Source organism: Puntigrus tetrazona, chromosome 9 (assembly GCF_018831695.1).
Source record: "Puntigrus tetrazona isolate hp1 chromosome 9, ASM1883169v1, whole genome shotgun sequence".
In the NCBI taxonomy this organism is placed as follows: Eukaryota; Metazoa; Chordata; class Actinopteri; order Cypriniformes; family Cyprinidae; genus Puntigrus; species Puntigrus tetrazona.
In genome coordinates, this window is record NC_056707.1 from 21,170,715 (window position 1) to 21,190,462 (window position 19,748).

Sequence of the window (19,748 nt, forward strand, 5' to 3'; positions counted from 1 at the left end):
TTTTTTTTTTTTTTTTTTTATTTTTATTTTTTTTTTAAACGCTCACTGAAAAATTAAGCATTCTGGAATCCTGTTGTAATCTTTCGTGTTTAGTTTTTCCTCACTCTGAGGATGAAAACCTGCAGAACACACTGATGTTTTTTTTTTTTTTCCTCTCTCTTCTAACTGGTCTTTAAATACAAAAACAGCATTATGTATCGTACATTGGTTCATTTATATTGCTAATAGTTTTGTCTGTGATGTCAGAATTCTTCACAATATAGTGTAATTCTGGTACATTTAAAATTTAATTTTCAGGTTGATACCCAACAACTATTACATTTGTTCTATGTACATGTCTTATGCGATGAATGCATTGCATTTGTTAGTAAAAAATCGCCTCTGTATATCGGACACATGGCCAAAAAGATACATTGCAATAAAATTTATCAAATGGCAAAAAACCTCTTAGACCATTGGCGATGCATGTGTATAATTGGAATTAAGCCATGCACGTGAGTTTGTCTTTCAATTATGAATTTTATATTTCTGCTCTCTTGCTGAGGTTAATATAAAAAGTTTGCCCCATTTTTCTTTAAGGCCTGAGTTGGTACTGTTGATGATGTAGTATTTTTCAAGATCTCACACTGGAGGCAAGAAGCTGCTTCTTACAGGACAAGGTTTCAGTAAAATTTCTTGGCTCACTTGAACATTCCAACATTGATTTTTATGTGAAAACATTATTGCCTGTTAAACAGACAGCCAATCTTGCTGAAACAAATGCATCAGAGGAAGACAAAATAAAAGCAATGATGTCTCAGTCCAACCATGACTATGACCCAATCCAGTAAGTATGCAGTTCAAGACGTTGACTCGTTTAAATTACCCTTGTTGTCAATTCTAATGCACATCTCTATTTATTAGTTATGCAAAGAAGCTTGTTGGTCCACCTCCCCCAAATTACACATGCTTTCGTTGTGGAAAAACTGGACACTATATCCGAAACTGTCCAACAAATGGGGTAATTGGGTTTTCATTACCACAGCTGCTTTTATGTGAATTTTTTTTTTAATTTGGCTACATGTTTTTAACATTAGTATGCTTTAGTCAAAAGAAATGTAACCTTGAATGTCAACTGTGCATTAGCAGGATCGAAGTTTTGAAGCTCCTCAACGGATAAAGAAAAGTACAGGAATTCCTCGGAGTTTCATGGTGGAGGTTGATGATCCAAACAGAAAGGGAGTCATGCTGACTAACAGTGGGATATATGCCATTCCTACTATTGATGCGTGAGTATATTGGCCTTGCTGTAGGTGATTGGGTTGCAGTATCATATTTTTCAGCTTTTGCATTTTTTCAGAGCCACAATGGGTAGTGGCCTCAACATGTCAATTGTGCTAATAATATTGTGCTTTCTGATGATATTTGTGTTTAGTGAGGCCTATGCTATTGGGAAGAAAGAAAAGCCACCGTTCCTGCCCCAAAATCAGTCTTCATCCTCCGAGGAAGAAGATCCGGTACCCGATGAGCTGCTCTGTTTGATCTGCAAGGATCTTATGACAGATGCTGTAGTTATCCCCTGCTGTGGAAATAGCTACTGTGACGAGTGTAAGTGTCTATGCAAACAAAAACAAAAAGTTTGACCTTTTAAATCTTACAGTCTTTTGGCCACAGGTATTCGAACATGTTTGCTGGAGTCTGATGAACATGTTTGCCCAACCTGCAAACAATCTGATGTGTCTCCTGATGCACTGATCGCAAACAAATTCTTGCGCCAAGTAAGAAACCCCCTTATCTTAATTTTATTTTGTTCTTGTTAAACAGCAGTGTTTTCACTAAGTTTATAGTAGAACATTAAGACAACATATTCTTTCCAACCCAGGCGGTGAACAATTTTAGGAATGAAACTGGATATACCAAGAGGATTCGAAAAGCTGCAGCTGCTCATCAAGCAGCTGCACAAGGAGCCCAAACACAGGCTCCTGCCCAGCGGCCACCTATGAGACTGGCAACCTCACGCCAGCAGGACCCTCTAATGGCCAATATTCCAAGCTCAGCAGCTGATAGCACCCCTCCCCAGAGCACACCTGCCCCTTTATCTCCTGTTAGCACTCATCAGCCTTCCAGCACCCCACCTTCTTCTAGCAGCTCTACAGTAAACAGTAGCAGTGCACCTGCAGCATCAAACTATAGCCCTGTGGTGAACTCTCCTCAGCACTCTACTAAGCAGGATGACCCTCCACCATCCAAGTAAGTCATTTTCCTCCATTTCTAGATTCCACTGGTTGAACATGGTAAAACATGGGGTACTGGCTTTAGATTTGTCTTATGGAGTCATTGTTGCCTCCCAGGGAACCAGAGGTCCCAGCATCTACTGTTGTGCCATCAACAGACGCCACTGCCCCAACAACTTCTATTCCAATGGTAGTAATCTTTTTTTTTTTTTTTTTTTTTTTTTTTTTTTTTTTTTTTTTTTTTTATTTTGTTTAATTTAAGAGAATTACAAATACTAATAAAGCAATAACATATGGACAAGATTAGTTGAGATTAAATATGGATACTGTTTGTTGCTTAGGGATACCATGTCCCAGTAATTGGAAAGCCGAATATGCCTCAGCAGCACCACATGCATAGATCAGGTAAGATAATATCAGCACAATTTCAGGTGCTTTTTCTTTAGACTTGGCCATTGTTAATATTGAAGGGTTTTATTTATTTATTTTTAGGGCAGGCAAGGGCAGGTGGACCAAGGCCATCTGGAAGTCGTCCTGCATGGGATCCGTAAGTATCCAGACGTGTATTATGAAAAGAATGCAGTTTCATCCATAGGTTCCTCCAAAGTTTCTTCAGATTCTTCACTCTTGTTTATTTGTCCTATAAGGTCCTCAAGTAGAGGGAGACCTCCTAGTGAACGACCACCAAGAACACAGCCTCCTCCAGTACAAAACCTTCCTCCTGTAGTCCCTCAAGTGTATGTGTCTCCTGCTCTTTTTCCTCCTCCACCACATCCTATGCCTCAGCCACCTGGTGGTGTTCCACAGCAGTATCCCATACAGTATCCTACAGGACAGCAGCCTCCCCCTCCCTACAACATTCCACCACCTGTATTTCCACCTGTCCCACCAAATGTGACTGCCCCATGGGTGCCTCCTGGTGCACAGCCACCTATAGCCAACCCCATCTCTACAATGCCAGCAACACCTTTTCTATCCAAGGAGGAGTTTTACCGTCAGCAGCGTAGGCTGAAAGAAGAGTAAGTAGATCTAACACTTAGTGATTTTTGTCAACATCATAATTTGTTTGAGTTCCTTTTAAACTAAATTAAAAAATTGTGTGCAGTATCATTGTTTTTTTCCAACTCATAATGTATGTTGTAATGAATTACCGAGGTTTAACTGCAAAGTCTTATTTTCTTCCTGTCTTTTGTTAAATAGTTCCCAATGTCGATTCGTTACCAGGGAGAAGAAGTCCAAACTTGAGGAATTTACTAATGACTTTGCCAAAGAGCTTTTGGAGTACAGAAAGATCCAGAAGGAGAGAAGGCGATCTTACTCTAGGTTTGGAAAATGGACAGGTGTCCACCACCAAGATGTCATTTTTGAGGGGCAACTTTTGCCATCATCTAAACTGTCTCTCTTCTTCTGCAGGTCAAAATCTCCTTATAGGGATTCCTCCTACAGTGGCTCATCATATTCATATTCCAAGTCCCGCTCTAGGTCCAGATCACCACGCTCCTACTCTCGGTCAGTTTCCCGATCTCGGTCAAGATCCCACTCACGCTCCCGTTCTCGATCACGCTCCTACTCTCGCTCACCATACTCCCGCAGGGGCCGAGGTCGAAGCCGTAGCTATCGATCTAGGTCACGCACTCCAACATACCATCGCTCCCGCAGTAGGTCACCATCATATAGGGGTCGGGAGATAAGTGGAATGGGAAGTGGGATCTATCGTTCCCGCTCTAGATCCCCACTATATAGGAATCACAGTCCCAACAAGAAACTTCCACCCCCATCTCAAATCGAGGGTGAGCGCAAATATGCAGGAAGGTACAGAGAGCTACCTCCGTATGATCCTAAGGAATATTATGGCCGCAACATAGACCAAAGTGACCCCTATGAGAGAGAGCGATATCGAGAGTGGGAAAGAGAGTACAGGGAGTGGTACGATAAATACTTCAAGAGCTACAACAACCCACCAAGTAGTCAAATGCGAGGCCGTGCTCCAGGCAACAGAGACCAATATACCCCTGAGCGTTTTGCACCTCCTAGACCAAGAGAAAACTCTCCTTATAGCAGAGGACGTCGGGAGGATTATCCGCCACCACCTCAGAGCCACGGCGTCCCATCAAGAAGCAGAGGTGGCATGACATACCAAGAGAAGTGTGCTGAGAAGTATGGACACCTTCATGTTAACACCACTGGAGCAGGAAGAGGGCTTAACAAAGAGTTTTTGAAACCTGTTAAGGACCGAGAACCTGGTGGTAGCACTGCTGCAGACCCTAAGTCTATGAAGCATAAAAAACATCGCAAAAAGAAGAGAGAAGATGGTGACCCCTTCAGTCACTCTGACTCTATGGATGAATCCAGGAAAGATGACCGTAAAGAGGATTCTATGCTGATGAATTCAAGTCGTGATGATGCCACACCTGTCAGGGATGAACCCATGGATAGCTCTACTGTGCCCTACAAAACTACTCCTGTGAAGGAGAAGAAAGAGAAGTCAAAAAGCAAAACGGACAAAGTTAAAAGAAAGTCTGAAAACAGTGGGCAGAAGAAGGAAGCATCGGGAAAGATGTCAAAACCTGCTAGAGAGAAAGAATCTGATGTGCCACGAGACAAAGTGGCTCCCACCGAACCAGCCATTAAGAGGGTCAAAGACGAACCATCCCACAAATCTGAACCAAGCAAACCTCAATCTTCAGAGTCCAAACTCATGCTCCCACGCAAGCTGATGCAGTCCAGGCCCATCAAACACCATCAGGAAGTAAAGCCCATTAAAGATGAGCTCAAAAGCAAGAAAGAATTGGTAAAAGACCCTGTAAAGCCAGATAAAATTCCTATTAAAGATGCCAAGTTCCCCAAAAAAGAGCCAGAGAAGCCTGTGAAAACTGAGGAAAAGATGCCTGCAAAGACAGTTGATACTAAACAAGACAAAAAGAAACGAAAAGATGACAAGCCCCCTGCAAAAGACCTAGATGTTCCTCCACTAAAAGTAGCAAAAATAGAAGTTGAAGTAGCTAAAAGCTCTCCAAAACTTAAACCTAGACTGGATAGCGAAAAGCCAGTTGAAAAGGAGAAAGTAGCTATTCCATCTCTGATGGACATTAAACCAGAGCCTATAAGAAAGATTAAAATCAACAGGGAAATTGGCAAAAGAATATCTAGCATTGATCGACCACTTTCAGCTGAGGACTCTCCTCATGTCATGGGAAAGGGCAGATTGGACAAGTCTAGAGGAAAATTGAGGAGGAAGGTTCATGCTCCTGATGGGTCAGGGTCCATATTGGTTGATTACACCAGGTGAGATGATTTTAAATAAAAGTACTTTGCAACTTGTATTTTCTTTTAATCTGTACTATCAACTTATTCATATTTATTGTGTTTGATAGCACCAGTTCTACAGGTGGAAGCCCCATCAAAAAGTATGAAGACAAGCTTGACCTAAAGAAGACTGTGGTGAAGACCCTGGAGGAATATACCAATGACAGCTCCACCCCTGCTGAGGATGAAATTGTCATGATCCAGGTACCCCGTTCCAAGTGGGAGAAGGAGGACTATGACTCGGAGGACGATGAGTCCAAGGCTGCCAACAGAACAAGCAGCATCAACACATCCAGCTCTGCTCCTTCAGGAGAGAGCACTGCACTGAAATCAGCTGGCAAGGAGTCTCCAAATGCTGATAAAGCTCCACCAATCTCCAAAGAGGCAGAAGTAAAACCTTGCAAGGACTCCACATCTGGTGATAAGGAGAAAGATGCTGACAAAGAAAAAGACAGAGAGCGAGAACGAGACCGAGGGAAAGAAAAAGACCGCAATAGCACTGCAGACCGTGAGGCAACTGACAAAAGAAAACCTAGTGTACCTAACCAGGAAAGAGAGCGTGCGCAGGAGAAGGGCAGTGACCATGGCAGTGAACGAAGCTCTTCTTCCCAGTCCTCCAGAGATAGACAAGCTGACAGGCCTGAACCTACCTCTAGAAAACCAGCAGGAAGGGAGACCACTACAGGCGTCCCCAGTAGAAAAACAGAGCATAGAGATGATACAAGAGACCATTTAGGCACTAGATCAAAAGAAGAAAGAAATCCAATTAGGAGGAGATCATCACTCTCCCCGCCCCAAAGGATAAAGGACTTGCACACAGACTCTGGAAGAAAGTCTCTCGAAGCATCTCAGGAGTCACAAAGTCCAAGTAGGAATAAAAGAGCATCATCGCAGAATGCCCCAGAGCCAAAACGAACAGGGCTGGATGACCACAAAGGAGACTGGCCGTGCAGTAAGGAAAGCCATGGTTCTAGGCATTCTGATGTACGTAACGCAAAAGACCGGGAACACAGGACTCCTCATAGAGCTTTGACTCCAGAGCCTAGGACTGATGCCGAGAAAGGTGGCGCGTATGGCGACCACATCAAAATCCCATCAGCGCGGTCCACGAGACTGTCTTCAGATTTAGCACGGGAAACAGACGAGGCTGCGTTTGTCCCTGATTACAGCGAAAGCGACAGCGAGACCTCAGACATTGAGAGCAAAACGGAGCAGAGAGGGCGAGACAGGGACAGCAGCGGCAGCCAGAGTCCAAGCCCATCTGGCAGCCACGGACACAGCAGCAGCCCCAGCTCTCCCGGCAGTCAAGACAGCAAAAAGAAGAAAAAGGACAAAAAGGAGAAGAAGGAAAAGAAGAAACACAAGAAGCACAAAAAACACAAAAAGCATAAGAAACATACGAGCAATGAGTCTGAATCAGAGCTCAAAGGACAGAAACACAAACATAAGAAAAAGAAGTCTAAAAAGAGCAAGGACAAAGACAAAGATGACAAAGATGAGAGCGAGAGAGACGAACACAAGGCAAAAGTATCTGTTTAATTCATTTTAGGTTTAACCATTTGTTTGATTTATGCATCTTTAAGCAGCATTGGGAAAAATAAAAAATACTGTTCTGCAGAGAAGTTTAATTAATGTTCAGATTGCATTGTTTGCGGGATTTGTTTTTGTTTTTCTTCAATGGTTAACTTTTTTTTTTTTTTGGACCACGCTAACCTCTCCCATCAGTGCTAGAGAGTAGTTACTTAAATGATACATTTTATTTTATTTTGGGTTCTGAGTTTTCAAAAATTTTTGGTTCTCATTTAAAACTGTTGCAGATTACATCATGGTTTTGCGTTAAGGCAACTGTAGAGGAAGCACTTTAGAAATGTGAATGTGACTGCAGATTTGCAAAATTTGCAAAGGATTGCAAAAGCCCTTTTGTACCTCATCTCTTGTACGTTTAATTTGGAGAGAGACACATCATTATGACAGTATGATAATATTGTTACAGAGGTAACAGAGTGGCATCCAGCCATTGGGGGCAAGCTGATTTACAAAGTGTATGTTTTTGCACTGTGAATATTTCCTCTACTCTTTCGTTTTATTCTAATTCACCTTCATAAGAGTAATTTAAATTATCTGCTGAAATGGAATTGCATATGTTTTGAGGGTAATAAATTTTTTTCAGGAAATATAAACGGTCTCTGTTGTTTATTTTCATGCCTTGGTAATAAAAAATACTTCGGAACCATAGCTGACTCTTTCTAGTTCTTCATTGTACATCAAATTCATCAGTACCAATGTTTCTGTTAGTCTTTAGGTTTAATATTTAATTGTAAGTGGTTGGGTTTTTTTTTTTTTTTTTACAATGCTATACCATCTGAGGCATATTCTTTTTTTGAATCTTTAACGATTCAAGCTGATTTGACTATTCTTGCAAATGTGGCTGTTTCTTTTAAAACCTTTCTATTGCCAAGACCAATTAACTTTAAGTGCCTTACTGTACCTAAACTTTAATTTGTAAGAAAAAGTCTGGCGTGAGGTGTAATAGGTTTTTTTTGTTCGTTTTTGTAGTTACTTGGCTATTTGACTTAACAATTTCAAAATTTGAGACCAGGAAAACAAGTTCTACACAAAAGAAGTGCATCTTCTCAATTTCTGTGAGGCTTCTTCAGACAGGCCTGTATTAGAGGGAATGTCATCATTCTAATTATTTCCTGAAATAATCTGTATTAAAATATAAAGGTTAAACGTTGTCAAAGAGTGGAATACAATGCCAGCTAGCACTATTAAAGTACATACCTTGGATACCAGGGTCAGTGTCCTTTGAATTACAGAAACGACCTTATCCTACATTGATTTTAGTAGATCCACGCATTTCTTTCAATAAGCCGACAAGTGTTCTCTGGAATGAAAACTTTTTCCTGTTTAATACCAACAACTAGCTGTTACACAGCTGCTACAGCCTACTGATTAAGCAACGACCGATTCTAAACAGGAATAGAAAGTAAAACAATTAAAAATAGAAAATGTAACAAGTTATTAAACCATTACCAGCATAAAATATCATTAAGATCTATAGATTTCTGTAACCTTTATGTAAAATACCCATTGAACTGTAAACATAATGGTTGCGTTTCCTTTGTCAGACACTTGAAGTCATATATTTGTATTCATAAAAAAAAAAAAAACGACATGCAACAAGCCTAGTTTGTCTGTATTGGAGAGTTGCATTTACTATTACTGCAGCATTTAATATAGGCCTACGCCCACTAGAATGTTTAGTGATGTTAAATGTAGTAAAAAACAGTTTGTTTAAGGCTTACCTCGAAATAAATAAACAAAACAGTTCCCACTGGATGAATTATTTTAACCCAGATGGTAAATAAATTTGATGACACCGTTCCTCATCGTTCCTACGGAGCAGTTCCCCCTCACCCCGTTTCCTTTATACTACATGACCACAAGAGGGCGTTCAACGTTATTTATCCAGGAAACTGGATGAATATGAAATCACTGAAACAGCATCTCGAGAAGTTCAGAGTGCAAAGTCAAGTATTTAAGGTTATTTAAGGTTTTTTTTATTTGCCCTATAAATATTCAAGGCAAAAGGTGCGTTCTGAGTTAGCCGAATTAATGAAGCAAAGGTGGCGCTCTACAGGTTGACAACAACAGAGCCATATTGATGTTATTATTGACTTATGTTTTATTATTGATTCTTCTTTGATGCCTGCGCTCTCTCGTATAAGGCCAGTTATCCAAAATCCAAAATACTTCCTGAAGAACTGCAACATTTTAAATGCAAAAGACTAAACATTTTATATTTCAGCAAATCGTCATGTGACCCTGGACCACAAAACCAATCATAAGTAGCACGGGTATATTTTGAAGCAATAGCGAAAAATACATTGTATGGGTCAAAATAATTAACATTTTGAAATTCATTTTATTGTATGCAAAAAAAAAAAAGTAGGATTATAATTAAAGATCATATTTTGTGAATGNAAAAGAAGATTTTGTCAATACTGATTTTTTTTTATTTTTATATTTTGAACCCTCAAATTAAAATATATCTAGGACAAATATCGTCCTATATCCTAAACAAACCATACAACTTATTTATTCAGCTTTATGATGATATGGCTGGTTTTGTGACCCTATTCTATTCTATTCTATTCTATTCTATTCTATTCTATTCTATACTATTCAAAAAACAAACAAACCTCTTGCTATGTGTCCTGTCCTTGGTCTAATTGCTTCTGTTGTTCTCCCCATTTGTAAGTCGCTTTCGATAAAAGCGTCTGCTAAATGATTAAATGTAAAAGTATATTGTGTTAATTAAAACAAAGCAAACACGATCACAAAAATCCATCAGCTGCTAGTGAGCTGAAAGAGAGCATTCCTTTGGTGAGCTGGCACAGTGTTAATGGTTGGCACTAGCTTGTTATATGTCCTGTGTGTGTCCTCACAAGAGGGTTTGCCCCCTCATGCTGTTGCTTCCAGTTTCCTCCAGTCTCCCCCTGCCGCCATGTCTGGCACTGCTTTCGGTGTGCTGAGTGCGCTAGTCTGCTAAAACCTGCTGCCATACACTGCGCTCTGGGAGTCCTTTCTGCTGGATGCCAGGTAAGGGCAAAACCATCCACCCTTATGCTTGTAGACAGACACATTCAGAGGAAAAGAAGGCTGGGAATGGATATGGGCCCATTACTCTTTGCATACAAGAGTGTTAAAAACGCATTTAGTACGGATAGTACGGTGTGAGATGCAAGAACACAGGACAACTTTGCCCGTTTACTAATGTTGCAGATGTTGTATTTCTAGTTGTACTTAAAGGTTGTCCAGGATTTGGCATTATGCGAGGAATTAAATACATAGTTTATTTTTTGCCTATGCCAGAGGTTCACTGGCTTGACGCTTCATAATGGAATCAGTAAACAGAGATGCTGCTAAAAGGACAGCCTAATGATTATGTCCGTCCAATTATATATTAACGCAGTCATCACGTAAATAATAACAATGTTAGATATTAAAGCTTTATCTATATACAGTGCCATCCATAAGATCATTTTGTATTTTTTTATGTATTTCTTTTTGTCACTGATCTGTGTTTTCACCCCCTTCTAAGTCTTGTTTGTTAGTGCGCCCAGGCTCCATGCCAAGTCTGCCTCATTAAAATCAAGCATATGCAGATCTGTCTTGTTTAAGCTAATGGTGACGCTTATTTGTTGTGTCTGGTCTTCAGCAATTGGTAGGTTTTCTAAAGGTGCATGCTTCTGTTTTCCATTACTCTCTTGTCAGGACATCTCTGGTGAATATGTATCTTTGCGTGTATTTTCAAGGCAATCTTGTCTTTGAAGATGGAACGCTTTGAGGATGCTCGCGGGGTGATGCCGCCTTGCTTGCGTTGCCTCGTGCGTTTTCATTTTTCTCGCGATTGATTCATTCATCAGTTTTTGTGCCTCTGCCAATCGGATACCTGCATCTTGCCCCTCCATTTACCGCATCAGCACCGCTTCAAGAGCCAAAGTCGGTCTGTATTGTGCATGACCGTGCCAGAACATCCTCTGGCAAACATGGAGGTTCACAAGAGCTGGTGATTCACATGACTCGCAATACGGCAGCTCCTTTAATGAGTGTGTCTGGTCTGGCCGTAGAGCTCTGCAGGGCTCTCCACTCACCTGGCACAGACACACAGATTCAGTGCCAACAGCGTTCTGGTAGCCTCCATATGTTTGGTCTGTCAGATGCTTAAAATATTTCACATACTGGCAGCAACTCTGTCTTCATCACGTTTTCGATTTAACCCTCACAAGAGCCAAAAATGTATGCGGGATTGATTTAATATAGAATGTTTTTTTTAGTTTCTGAATCCAGCAAACAATTGTTTCATGGTTAAACTACTTTTAATGTAATGCAGCTAATTATTACAGAAAGCTGACTATGAATTGGGGCAACTGTTTCAACATAATTTAAAGACTTGATGTCAGCTGAGTTTACTGATTTCAAGTAAGTTATTCCACAAATCCCCCTGAAGGTAAGAATTGTTATTCTAGTCACTAATGTGACATAGTCCTAATGCATGCTGTCAAGGACATCTGTAATTGGGCTCGTTTTTCAAACAGAACATGACTGAATTGTAATACGTTGTGGAGTGTCAGTCCGTAAAAGTGTTTTTTGTTGTTGTTGTTGTTTTACCTGACATCAAAATAAAAAGTTTATATTTAAGAAAAGTGTATATTTTTTGCCTTTATTTAAGAAAAGTTAGTCAATTTTACAATTCACCTTTATAGTACTATGTAGCAAAAGGTACAGCATTTTTTTTTTTTAATACAAAAAATATATTTCATGTTTTTTTTTTCTTGTTGATTCAGAATTTTCTTTTTTTTTCATTTAGTTATTTTCTCTCCCTGTTGTTTCAAATGAACATGACATTTCAGCGCTTCAGAGGAAGGGAAGGTTATCTTATTGTGACTACTGGACTCGTGCTCATGAAAATGTATTGTTTGGTTTCAAAAGACTTGATATCATATGGTCTAATTTTACGTTTTTTCTCGTTTTAGAAAATAACACCCCAGTACAAACTGTAAAGATGCAAAGAACAAAACTCTTCTGCCTGATGTGTCTAAACGCGGGACACAGAGTTGGAAGGGTGCATCAGAGAGATTTCTAAATCATCTCTAGCAAATTGCCATTTTATCTTCTTTTCTGTTTACGCTATAGTATAGCGCTGCTTTGACTGGCGTTGTGGTACTAAACGAGTGCTGGATGTCACCCCAGTCCGTGCATAGGTTCATACCAGGCCACAAAGCACTAATATGTGTGCGGTTGTTTTAGTAATATTGGAGGTGCTGCTGGCTGTTTCTGTGCTTGCAGTGGTGAGAGGCGCTGATTGCATCTCTTGTATGCCAGCGCTGCTGCCTGGCCCCGCCTTTGACCAGAGCTGTGCACAGAATATCAATGAGCTTTGTGAAGGAACGAGACATCGTCTGCCTCACCATGTGTGTCTGGTTGGTTTCATAGCTGGTTCTGATGTTGAGAGGTTTGTGCAAGCTTAACATTCCACTACTGCTAATTTTATTTTGAGAGGCAAACAGTGATGGGAAGTGTGATCGAAAGGGCATCCGTTCGATGAATTTAATAAAAGCTGAAGCGAATATGTCCCTGTCATATATTAACTGAAATGCAAAAGAGGTTTTAAATGTTTTTAAAAATGACATTGTATTCTTTCACCCCAGTCTTTTTGTTGTAATGCATAGGAATGTCACTCTCAAAGAAATAAAGAAATATGCATAGATTTGTTGGTTATATGTTGTATATAAGAAGAGTGAATATTTTATATTTTTTTATTTTTTCTCAACTTAACTAATTTTACAATTCACCTCAACACTGTATATTTTTTCTTTTTTTAAAACAGACATATTTTAAGCAGTTTAAATTTGTAGCATTTAAATTTTAATGTTTAATTTTAGTTTCCTATAAAATAGCATCTTATGCTTACCAAGAAAGCGTTGATTAAATATACAGTGAAATATTGTGAAATATTATTACATTTGTAGACGTTAATATATATTCTAATTACAGACAATGCATTTACGGAACATAAATATTAATCAAAGTTGTACTTTTATTAAAGGCTATATTGTTTTTATTCTAAGTATTAAACAGCAGACTCTTGATCTATATCTAGCTAATTGAGGCATAATGATATTGGAATATAATAGCAACCAAAAGGTGAGCTAAGGTAAATAATAAGCTGTTATTAGTTTAGGAAATAGAAGCGTATTTTTATTACCAAATTATATACCCAGGAAACTTTTTATTCAGAAGACAAAAACTTTAATCAAGTAAATGTTATATTACATTAAAATGTCTACTTGCTGATGTTGATGAACCCATTAACATAATATATCACGAATTAAATAAATAAAATATAAAAGAATTTTATGTAGGCTAGGCTTGAAGGGCCCTCTTGTGGCCACGGGGCCCTAAGCGGCCGCTTAGTTCGCTTATAGCTTGGGCTGGCTCTGCGTGGTTGTATTGACAAAAACATAAATGGCATTAATAAAAATACATGCACTGACAAGCTACTCAATCGAATGCGTTTCATCTGATTATGAATGTGATATTGTGTAGCTTGTTAGTGCTCTACGGCTCTATGGTGTATTAAATGCGCTGCTTCTGAAAGCATGTGATGGAGATCGCAGGACCGGCTTTACCAGGCACGGGCTCAGATAAGGCTCAACCTGTGCAGGCCGCATGCCCTTTTCCCCTTACACTCCAATGCTATTAATCACTCTTTGCATCTGTCTCTATTTTCCATCTTCTATCTTTAGCCAACGAGCGTATTAAATAGAGATTATGACTAAAACCTTGTTGAATCCACTCAAACTGTCAGTAAACCTCATAACTCCATCCCCTTTATCTTGACAAAATGAACTGAAGTGCCACAAAACGCAGTGTTGCCAAGTCCGTGGTATGTTTTCATGCACACGAGTTGAAGAGACCTAATGTGATATTTAGCCCCTGGAAGGCGAATTTACCATGGAAACCCCACAAAAACGTACATTTTATCCGCCCTCGGTAATGCAAATTTTGATGGGGGACCCCTCGAAACGAGTAGCAATTGGGCTGGTTTTGCTGAGAAGTCCTAGCAACCCTGCAAAGTCTCGCAATAATAAAAATAACGTGATTTTTGAATAAGTACTGCGTTTTCTTTACGCAAGAATCACAATGTCTTAAAAAGGTTAATGTTTCATGTATTTGAGGTCTGAGACAGGTGAGACCCGAGAGAGAGGGCTAGCATTTGCCATAGTCATATCCTCGTCACCTACTAAGTGACATACATGTATTTCTTCTTTGATGGTTAACGTTTACACTATTAATATGTATAAGGTGGACCATACATGCCATTTTCCCAGGACGCGTCCTGGCCAGGATTTCTATATTGCCTAATAGATAGGTTAGATAGGTTTTGCCTTTGTTTGAATGCAGACTGATCGGTGTATGACGTCGGTGCCTTACTTTTTCAAAACACTTTTAAACAATACAGAAATCCTGGCAAGGACGCACGTCCTGGGAAAACTGCACATACGGTCACCCTAAATATGCATGTACTTGCCAGCTAGCTCATTTTCGTCTATAATGATTTCATAATGATCATCTAGCTGATCATCTTCAAACGTATAAACGAGGTAAAACATGGTACTAAAGTAATGTTGTAGTAATTAAAAAAACAACATCACAGAATCAGATCACTGTGAAATCTTAGATTTTAAAATGCAGCACATGCCCCTCAAAATGCCTGTGACAATCACACGCAATTCGCAATTTTTGTTTGTTTGTTTATCACAAATGAGGAAAACTAGGATGTTGGGTGTATTTTATTTTATTTGCCAGAATTTAGATTACGAAATTGTATAATAATTGTTTATTATACAAATAATACATCATTTTAACAGTGGAATGTGACTCTTATCGACTTCCAGCCTCAGCTGCGCTTTTCGCTGCAGATCGATGCCCATCAAGAGGAAGAGCAGAGCGTCAGAGCTGTTAGTTGGGCGCATCACAGTGTGGAGAAGTGCCTATGTGCGTTTACACAATGGAGGTTCTGTCACCCTGAAGCAAAGCGAGCTCGCGCGGGGACTGTTCGCAAGGTATCCGCTGCATGTCTGACGCGGCGCAGCTCAGGAGCGGCGAAGGGCCCTGCTGATTTAGCTGTTAACAAAGGCGAGCATTCAAACGAATTAGGCTCCGTTCCAAGAGGCTGGGTGTTGGGGTGGTGGGGGAGATCGGCACAGCTGATAAATATTCATTGAAACTCAGAGGCATTTCTGCAGTGTTCTTGCTCTCTCACGCCAGGGTTCTTTCTCTCCGCGCAGCTCCTTTCTTTCGCCCTCTTTCATTTTGATTTGCATGCGCGATGCCACCTGCACCGAGAGGCTGAGAGCATCGAATAGGAACCAGAAAACGGTGCCCCCTGGTGTTCCCCTGTTTTCTCTCCCTCCCACGGTCTCCCTGTATCCCCCCAGGTATTCCTAGCCCGGGGAACCTGGGTTTGTCACGTGACCCTTTCCTTCACGTGACAGCGTGGACCGCCGCTCGGCGCCGCGTGTGACGCGTGAATCAAAAAGGGGTAGAGAAAGACATGGTTCGTAATCATAAAGGCAACAAACCCGCCGTGTCCCTCATCACCTGTCATCAGGCAGCTTGTTTAAGTGTATGTGTCAGCAGCACGCGTGTGTCGCCGGAGCGGCGTCTGTGAACGAGCCTGACTCTGATCATGTGCGGCAGACACTTGGGTAAGTTGCCTGACACTCGCATCCATTCATTTGTGCTTCTCCACAGCGAAGTCATTGTCATGCGTGGTGTGTACACAGAGCCCCCGTGTAAATATTGTTATGCTGTCATTGAAATGGAAAGCGTGGCGCAGTAACAGCGGGTTTGCTGTTAGGCTCTGACGGCACGCTCGCGCTCAGACTCTTTTGAAATGGACAAAAAGCCCTTTTGTTTAACCTCGCGGGATCGTTTGGGGTTATTACATGCTCCGGTCTTGTTCGTTGCGACCTATATTATAAAGATAATTTGCTTAGTTGCGTTACTCGTGCTGTATTTTACTGTATCGCGTGTGCGGTTTGAGCAGTCGGATGAGGATGCACTGAAACAATAGGCTGGGGTCGAGAATGTGATGTTGTTTGGAGGCTGTAATGCAGTAAGTGGAGAGCTTGAGAGTTATTAGACCTAGTGGTTATTATCTCTTATGGGAGGTGGGTGGAGAAGCATGCGCTCATTGGGTGATTAGCTTCAGATTAAATTATACAGAGCTGTGTGAGTATGGCATGCATTCATTCTTGTTGTGAATGGTGTTTATTTTTTCAGGGAATTTTGTAATTTAATTGTAAAGTTAATTATGCATTCGACTAAGATACTATATACAAAACTTTTGGTGCTGTCAATGAATTTGATTTATTATTATTATTTTTTTTAAAAATATCCTCTTATGCATTTATTTCATCAAGAATATGCTAAAACAGTAAAATTATGAGATATTATTACATTTTAACGTAATTATTTTTTTATATAAATAGATTTTAGAATGTAATGGAGAACAGCATTTTCAGAATCGTTATTCCAGTCTTTCAGAAATGATTCTAATATGCCGATTTGCTGCTCAAGAAACATTTCTTCTTATTATCAATGTTGAAAACAGTTGTGCTGCTTAATATTTTTGTGGGAAATATCATGCATTTTTTCAAGATTTGTTAATAGCTAGAAAGTTTAAAAGTAAATAAATACTATTTGAAAAATAGTTTCAAATAAATAGCATTTATTAGAAATAGAAACCTTTTGTAAAATGTAAAATGTTTTACTCTCACTTTTGATACTTCTTTCAAAAAATATTACTGACCTCGAACTTTTAAACAGTAGTGTGGTTTTAAATGCCGTTATTTTAGTTTGAAATATTGTCAGTCTTTTTTTTTTTTTAAAGCAAAATACATAACTACAGTAGTTAAAGTCAGTTACCTGCTGAGATGTATCCTGTGTCACATACATGTCTCTATGCAATATTATTGTGTGAATAACAAGTATTCACATACACAGATGTGAACCATGAAAATAATGGAACTGATGTAAATTTGCCCAAAAATGCATAAAAATAATAATAGTTTGTCAGCTGAAATTGACAAACAAGCCATAAATGGACTGCCGAACACTGGCGTCTGTTTCGACTAAAGCATTAGGAGGGCGACTTTAAGCCCCTGCTGATCTAACCAGCAGCACTGAGAGGGCAAATCGTCTCGAGCGCTGTACTTGTGTTTTGGCCTTCTTGCTCTGCTCTGATTGTTGTTGACAGTCAGTCAGACTGTTTAGTCTGTTTCAGCAAAGTCCCCGGCTGAGGAGCAGCCGCTTCCCTGTTGGCCATTACTGACTCAGGGAGGAAAAAATTTGTTCTTTTATGCGTCATCCCAAGTGTTAAATGTCATGCAGAGCTGCTCAGGGTTTTGTGTTGCAAAGTTATGTAAGTGAGTATGAGTTGATATCTAGACTTCCTTTTTCCCCTGTTGTTTAATTGCTTCAGTGTGGACAATCATGCAGAGGATTTGTTGGAAGGTATCAAACAAAGCTGGCCATTGTATAGGAAATCTCTCTCTCTCTCTCTCTCTCTCTCTCTCTCTCCTTCTCTCTGCTCTGTGAGGGGTGCTGAGGTGAAACTCCCTGTGGTATTTGAGGCCAGTGCCAAAGAAATAAATCACAGACAGCACTGTTCTTATCAATTTTGTACCCGTGATATATGTTGGCTGTTTGTCAATTTTATTATTAATGTAATGTTAAATTATTGAAGCAACAAACAAAACATTTCATTAACTTACACTGAATTTCCTTATCTTGAAATTTTGACTTGCCATTAAGCTACCACTGAGAATAAGAACCCTCTGATTGGTGGAATGTTCTGTACAGCTTTATGGGTAATGTAGTTTTTTTTTCCCCACCCCTATTTATTTTCTGCTATTACATGTGGCTATTTCTCCCTATGGGGAAATCAGTAAAAATCAGTTTTTACTTTTGTTGTGTTCTATTCAACAAGCTAAATCTATCTATCTATCTATCTATCTATCTATCTATCTATCTATCTATCTATTCTCAACAGTCCATTACATTTGATACGCTAATACATAGCATTTTATTCAAACCAGTGAAAGGAAACTTCCCGATCCTTTCTCTTTCTTTGGGGGAAAATTCACCCTCAAGCTGGGAACATTCAGTCATCAGTGAAACATTTTAATGAAATTCATTCATCCAGAGCACAGTCCTGTTTTCAATCTAATTTCTTTTGCAGTGATTGTTATGAATGTGCAGAATCCCCACATGGACACATTGTGTATACAGTGCCGCCAAGACAGATTTACTAACCTCAATATTCAAGCTATTTTCAGCGATGCGATGATGGATTGTTTAAAAACAGTGCTGTCTTTGCTCGTGTGGATACCAGCAGTGCAGTGCTGTTTGCGTGTCTTGCCAAAACCAGTCTGCAAAGTCTGCTTTTAAAAGCTTGTATGGCACTGTTGTGTGTCAACCACCTCGACTGATCCTCAGGTTTTCGAGACCAGGGTTGGTCTGTGTACAGTTGGGCTTGGTACACCAGCACTTCACAGCGCGCATCCTAAATGGACGCTTCTCTCAGAGACCTGTGTTTTTGTTTGGTGCCATAAAGGCAGCACTGAGCTTTTGTTCCTTACAGAAAATGAGCCGATTGCAGCTTGGCACGCACCCAGCAGTCCCGACTCTAAATACAGAGAGGCCTTTCATCCCTGCTCCGAATTCTCCTTACAGCAGCCAAACGTTGCACAGAGCCACAGCCAAGTGCCATCACTCAGTCCGCACTGTGATTAATGCTCTCGGCAGACACAACAGCACCGCATCTGGAAACAGCAGAAAGCCTGTTACATTGTTCAGCACTTTACGCCGGACCCCATTTTCAAATCATTTCTGTTAAGTGGCAGGTTGGTGCTTTTTTTAGATTAAAGATCACCGTTGGGTGTTGCTTTGTCGGCCCATCTAACGGGCGGCATTTTTGGGGAACATTTAGTCAGGTTTCCTGTGTGCCAGCATGTCCCAGATAAACTAAAAGTGGCTAGTGTTTGGCCGCGCACAAAAGCAGGAACAGACTCACTTTGGCCATTGTAAGGGCAGCTTGGTTCTTGAGAACACGACCCTCACTTTCCCACAGAGAGGTTTGTGTTGTAATTTGAGAAAGAGAGAGAGCTCCTTCCATGACAACCATGACATCATCACAAACCAAACACTCTCTCAGCGCTGCGCACATCCACTCGGTGCCCGGCCTCAAGGAAATGAAGATTAAAGAAAACAATGCCAGGTCCTAAGTGCTATTTAATTTGGACTGCAAACGTGGCTGACACCACTGCTTGAGTCTGACTGTGTGCAGCGGCCCTAAAAAGTGTTTGGTTTTCGAAGTCTCATTTAAAAATGGATTATTACTAATTACTGCAATTATTACTAATTATAACACACAAACACACTTAAAAATAAGCTTGCTGTTTCTGAAGTTAAAACATTAGATGTACTAAAGTTCACAGTTCAGCAGAAATGAATTACACAGTTCAAGGAACACGGGTTCTTTTAAATTGTAAAATGTTTCATCAAAGAAAATCAGATACGGAGAGCATAAGAGCCTCGTTAAAAAGTAAAAAGACAGAAAAAGTATCTGGACACTGTCTGATCAATTATCTG

General features: G+C 40.1%; 2 protein-coding genes across 3 annotated transcripts in view; one reads left to right on the forward strand and one right to left on the reverse strand.

The window, feature by feature from the left end:
- Positions 1–61, reverse strand: part of LOC122351741 (uncharacterized protein C19orf44-like) — a 1,837-nt gene extending 1,776 nt beyond the window's left edge. The window contains exon 1 of the mRNA XM_043249014.1: positions 47–61. Within this exon, the coding sequence (XP_043104949.1) occupies positions 47–61 (15 nt within the window). The remainder of the gene's footprint in view (positions 1–46) is intronic.
- Positions 47–7,699, forward strand: LOC122351537 (E3 ubiquitin-protein ligase RBBP6-like). Of its 2 annotated transcripts, none has more exons than XM_043248667.1 (13): positions 47–826; positions 904–1,000; positions 1,126–1,268; positions 1,415–1,587; positions 1,654–1,757; positions 1,862–2,229; positions 2,331–2,403; positions 2,555–2,618; positions 2,706–2,760; positions 2,861–3,232; positions 3,414–3,536; positions 3,627–5,498; positions 5,588–7,699. In XM_043248667.1, exons 1-13 carry the CDS (start codon positions 789–791, stop codon positions 7,056–7,058), a joined length of 4,953 nt encoding a protein of 1,650 aa, XP_043104602.1. In that variant the 5' UTR covers positions 47–788; the 3' UTR covers positions 7,059–7,699. The 2 variants fall into 2 exon arrangements, with proteins under 2 accessions (XP_043104602.1, XP_043104603.1); XM_043248668.1 differs by having other exon boundaries at positions 1,129–1,268.
- Positions 7,700–19,748: the final 12,049 nt, after the last annotated feature.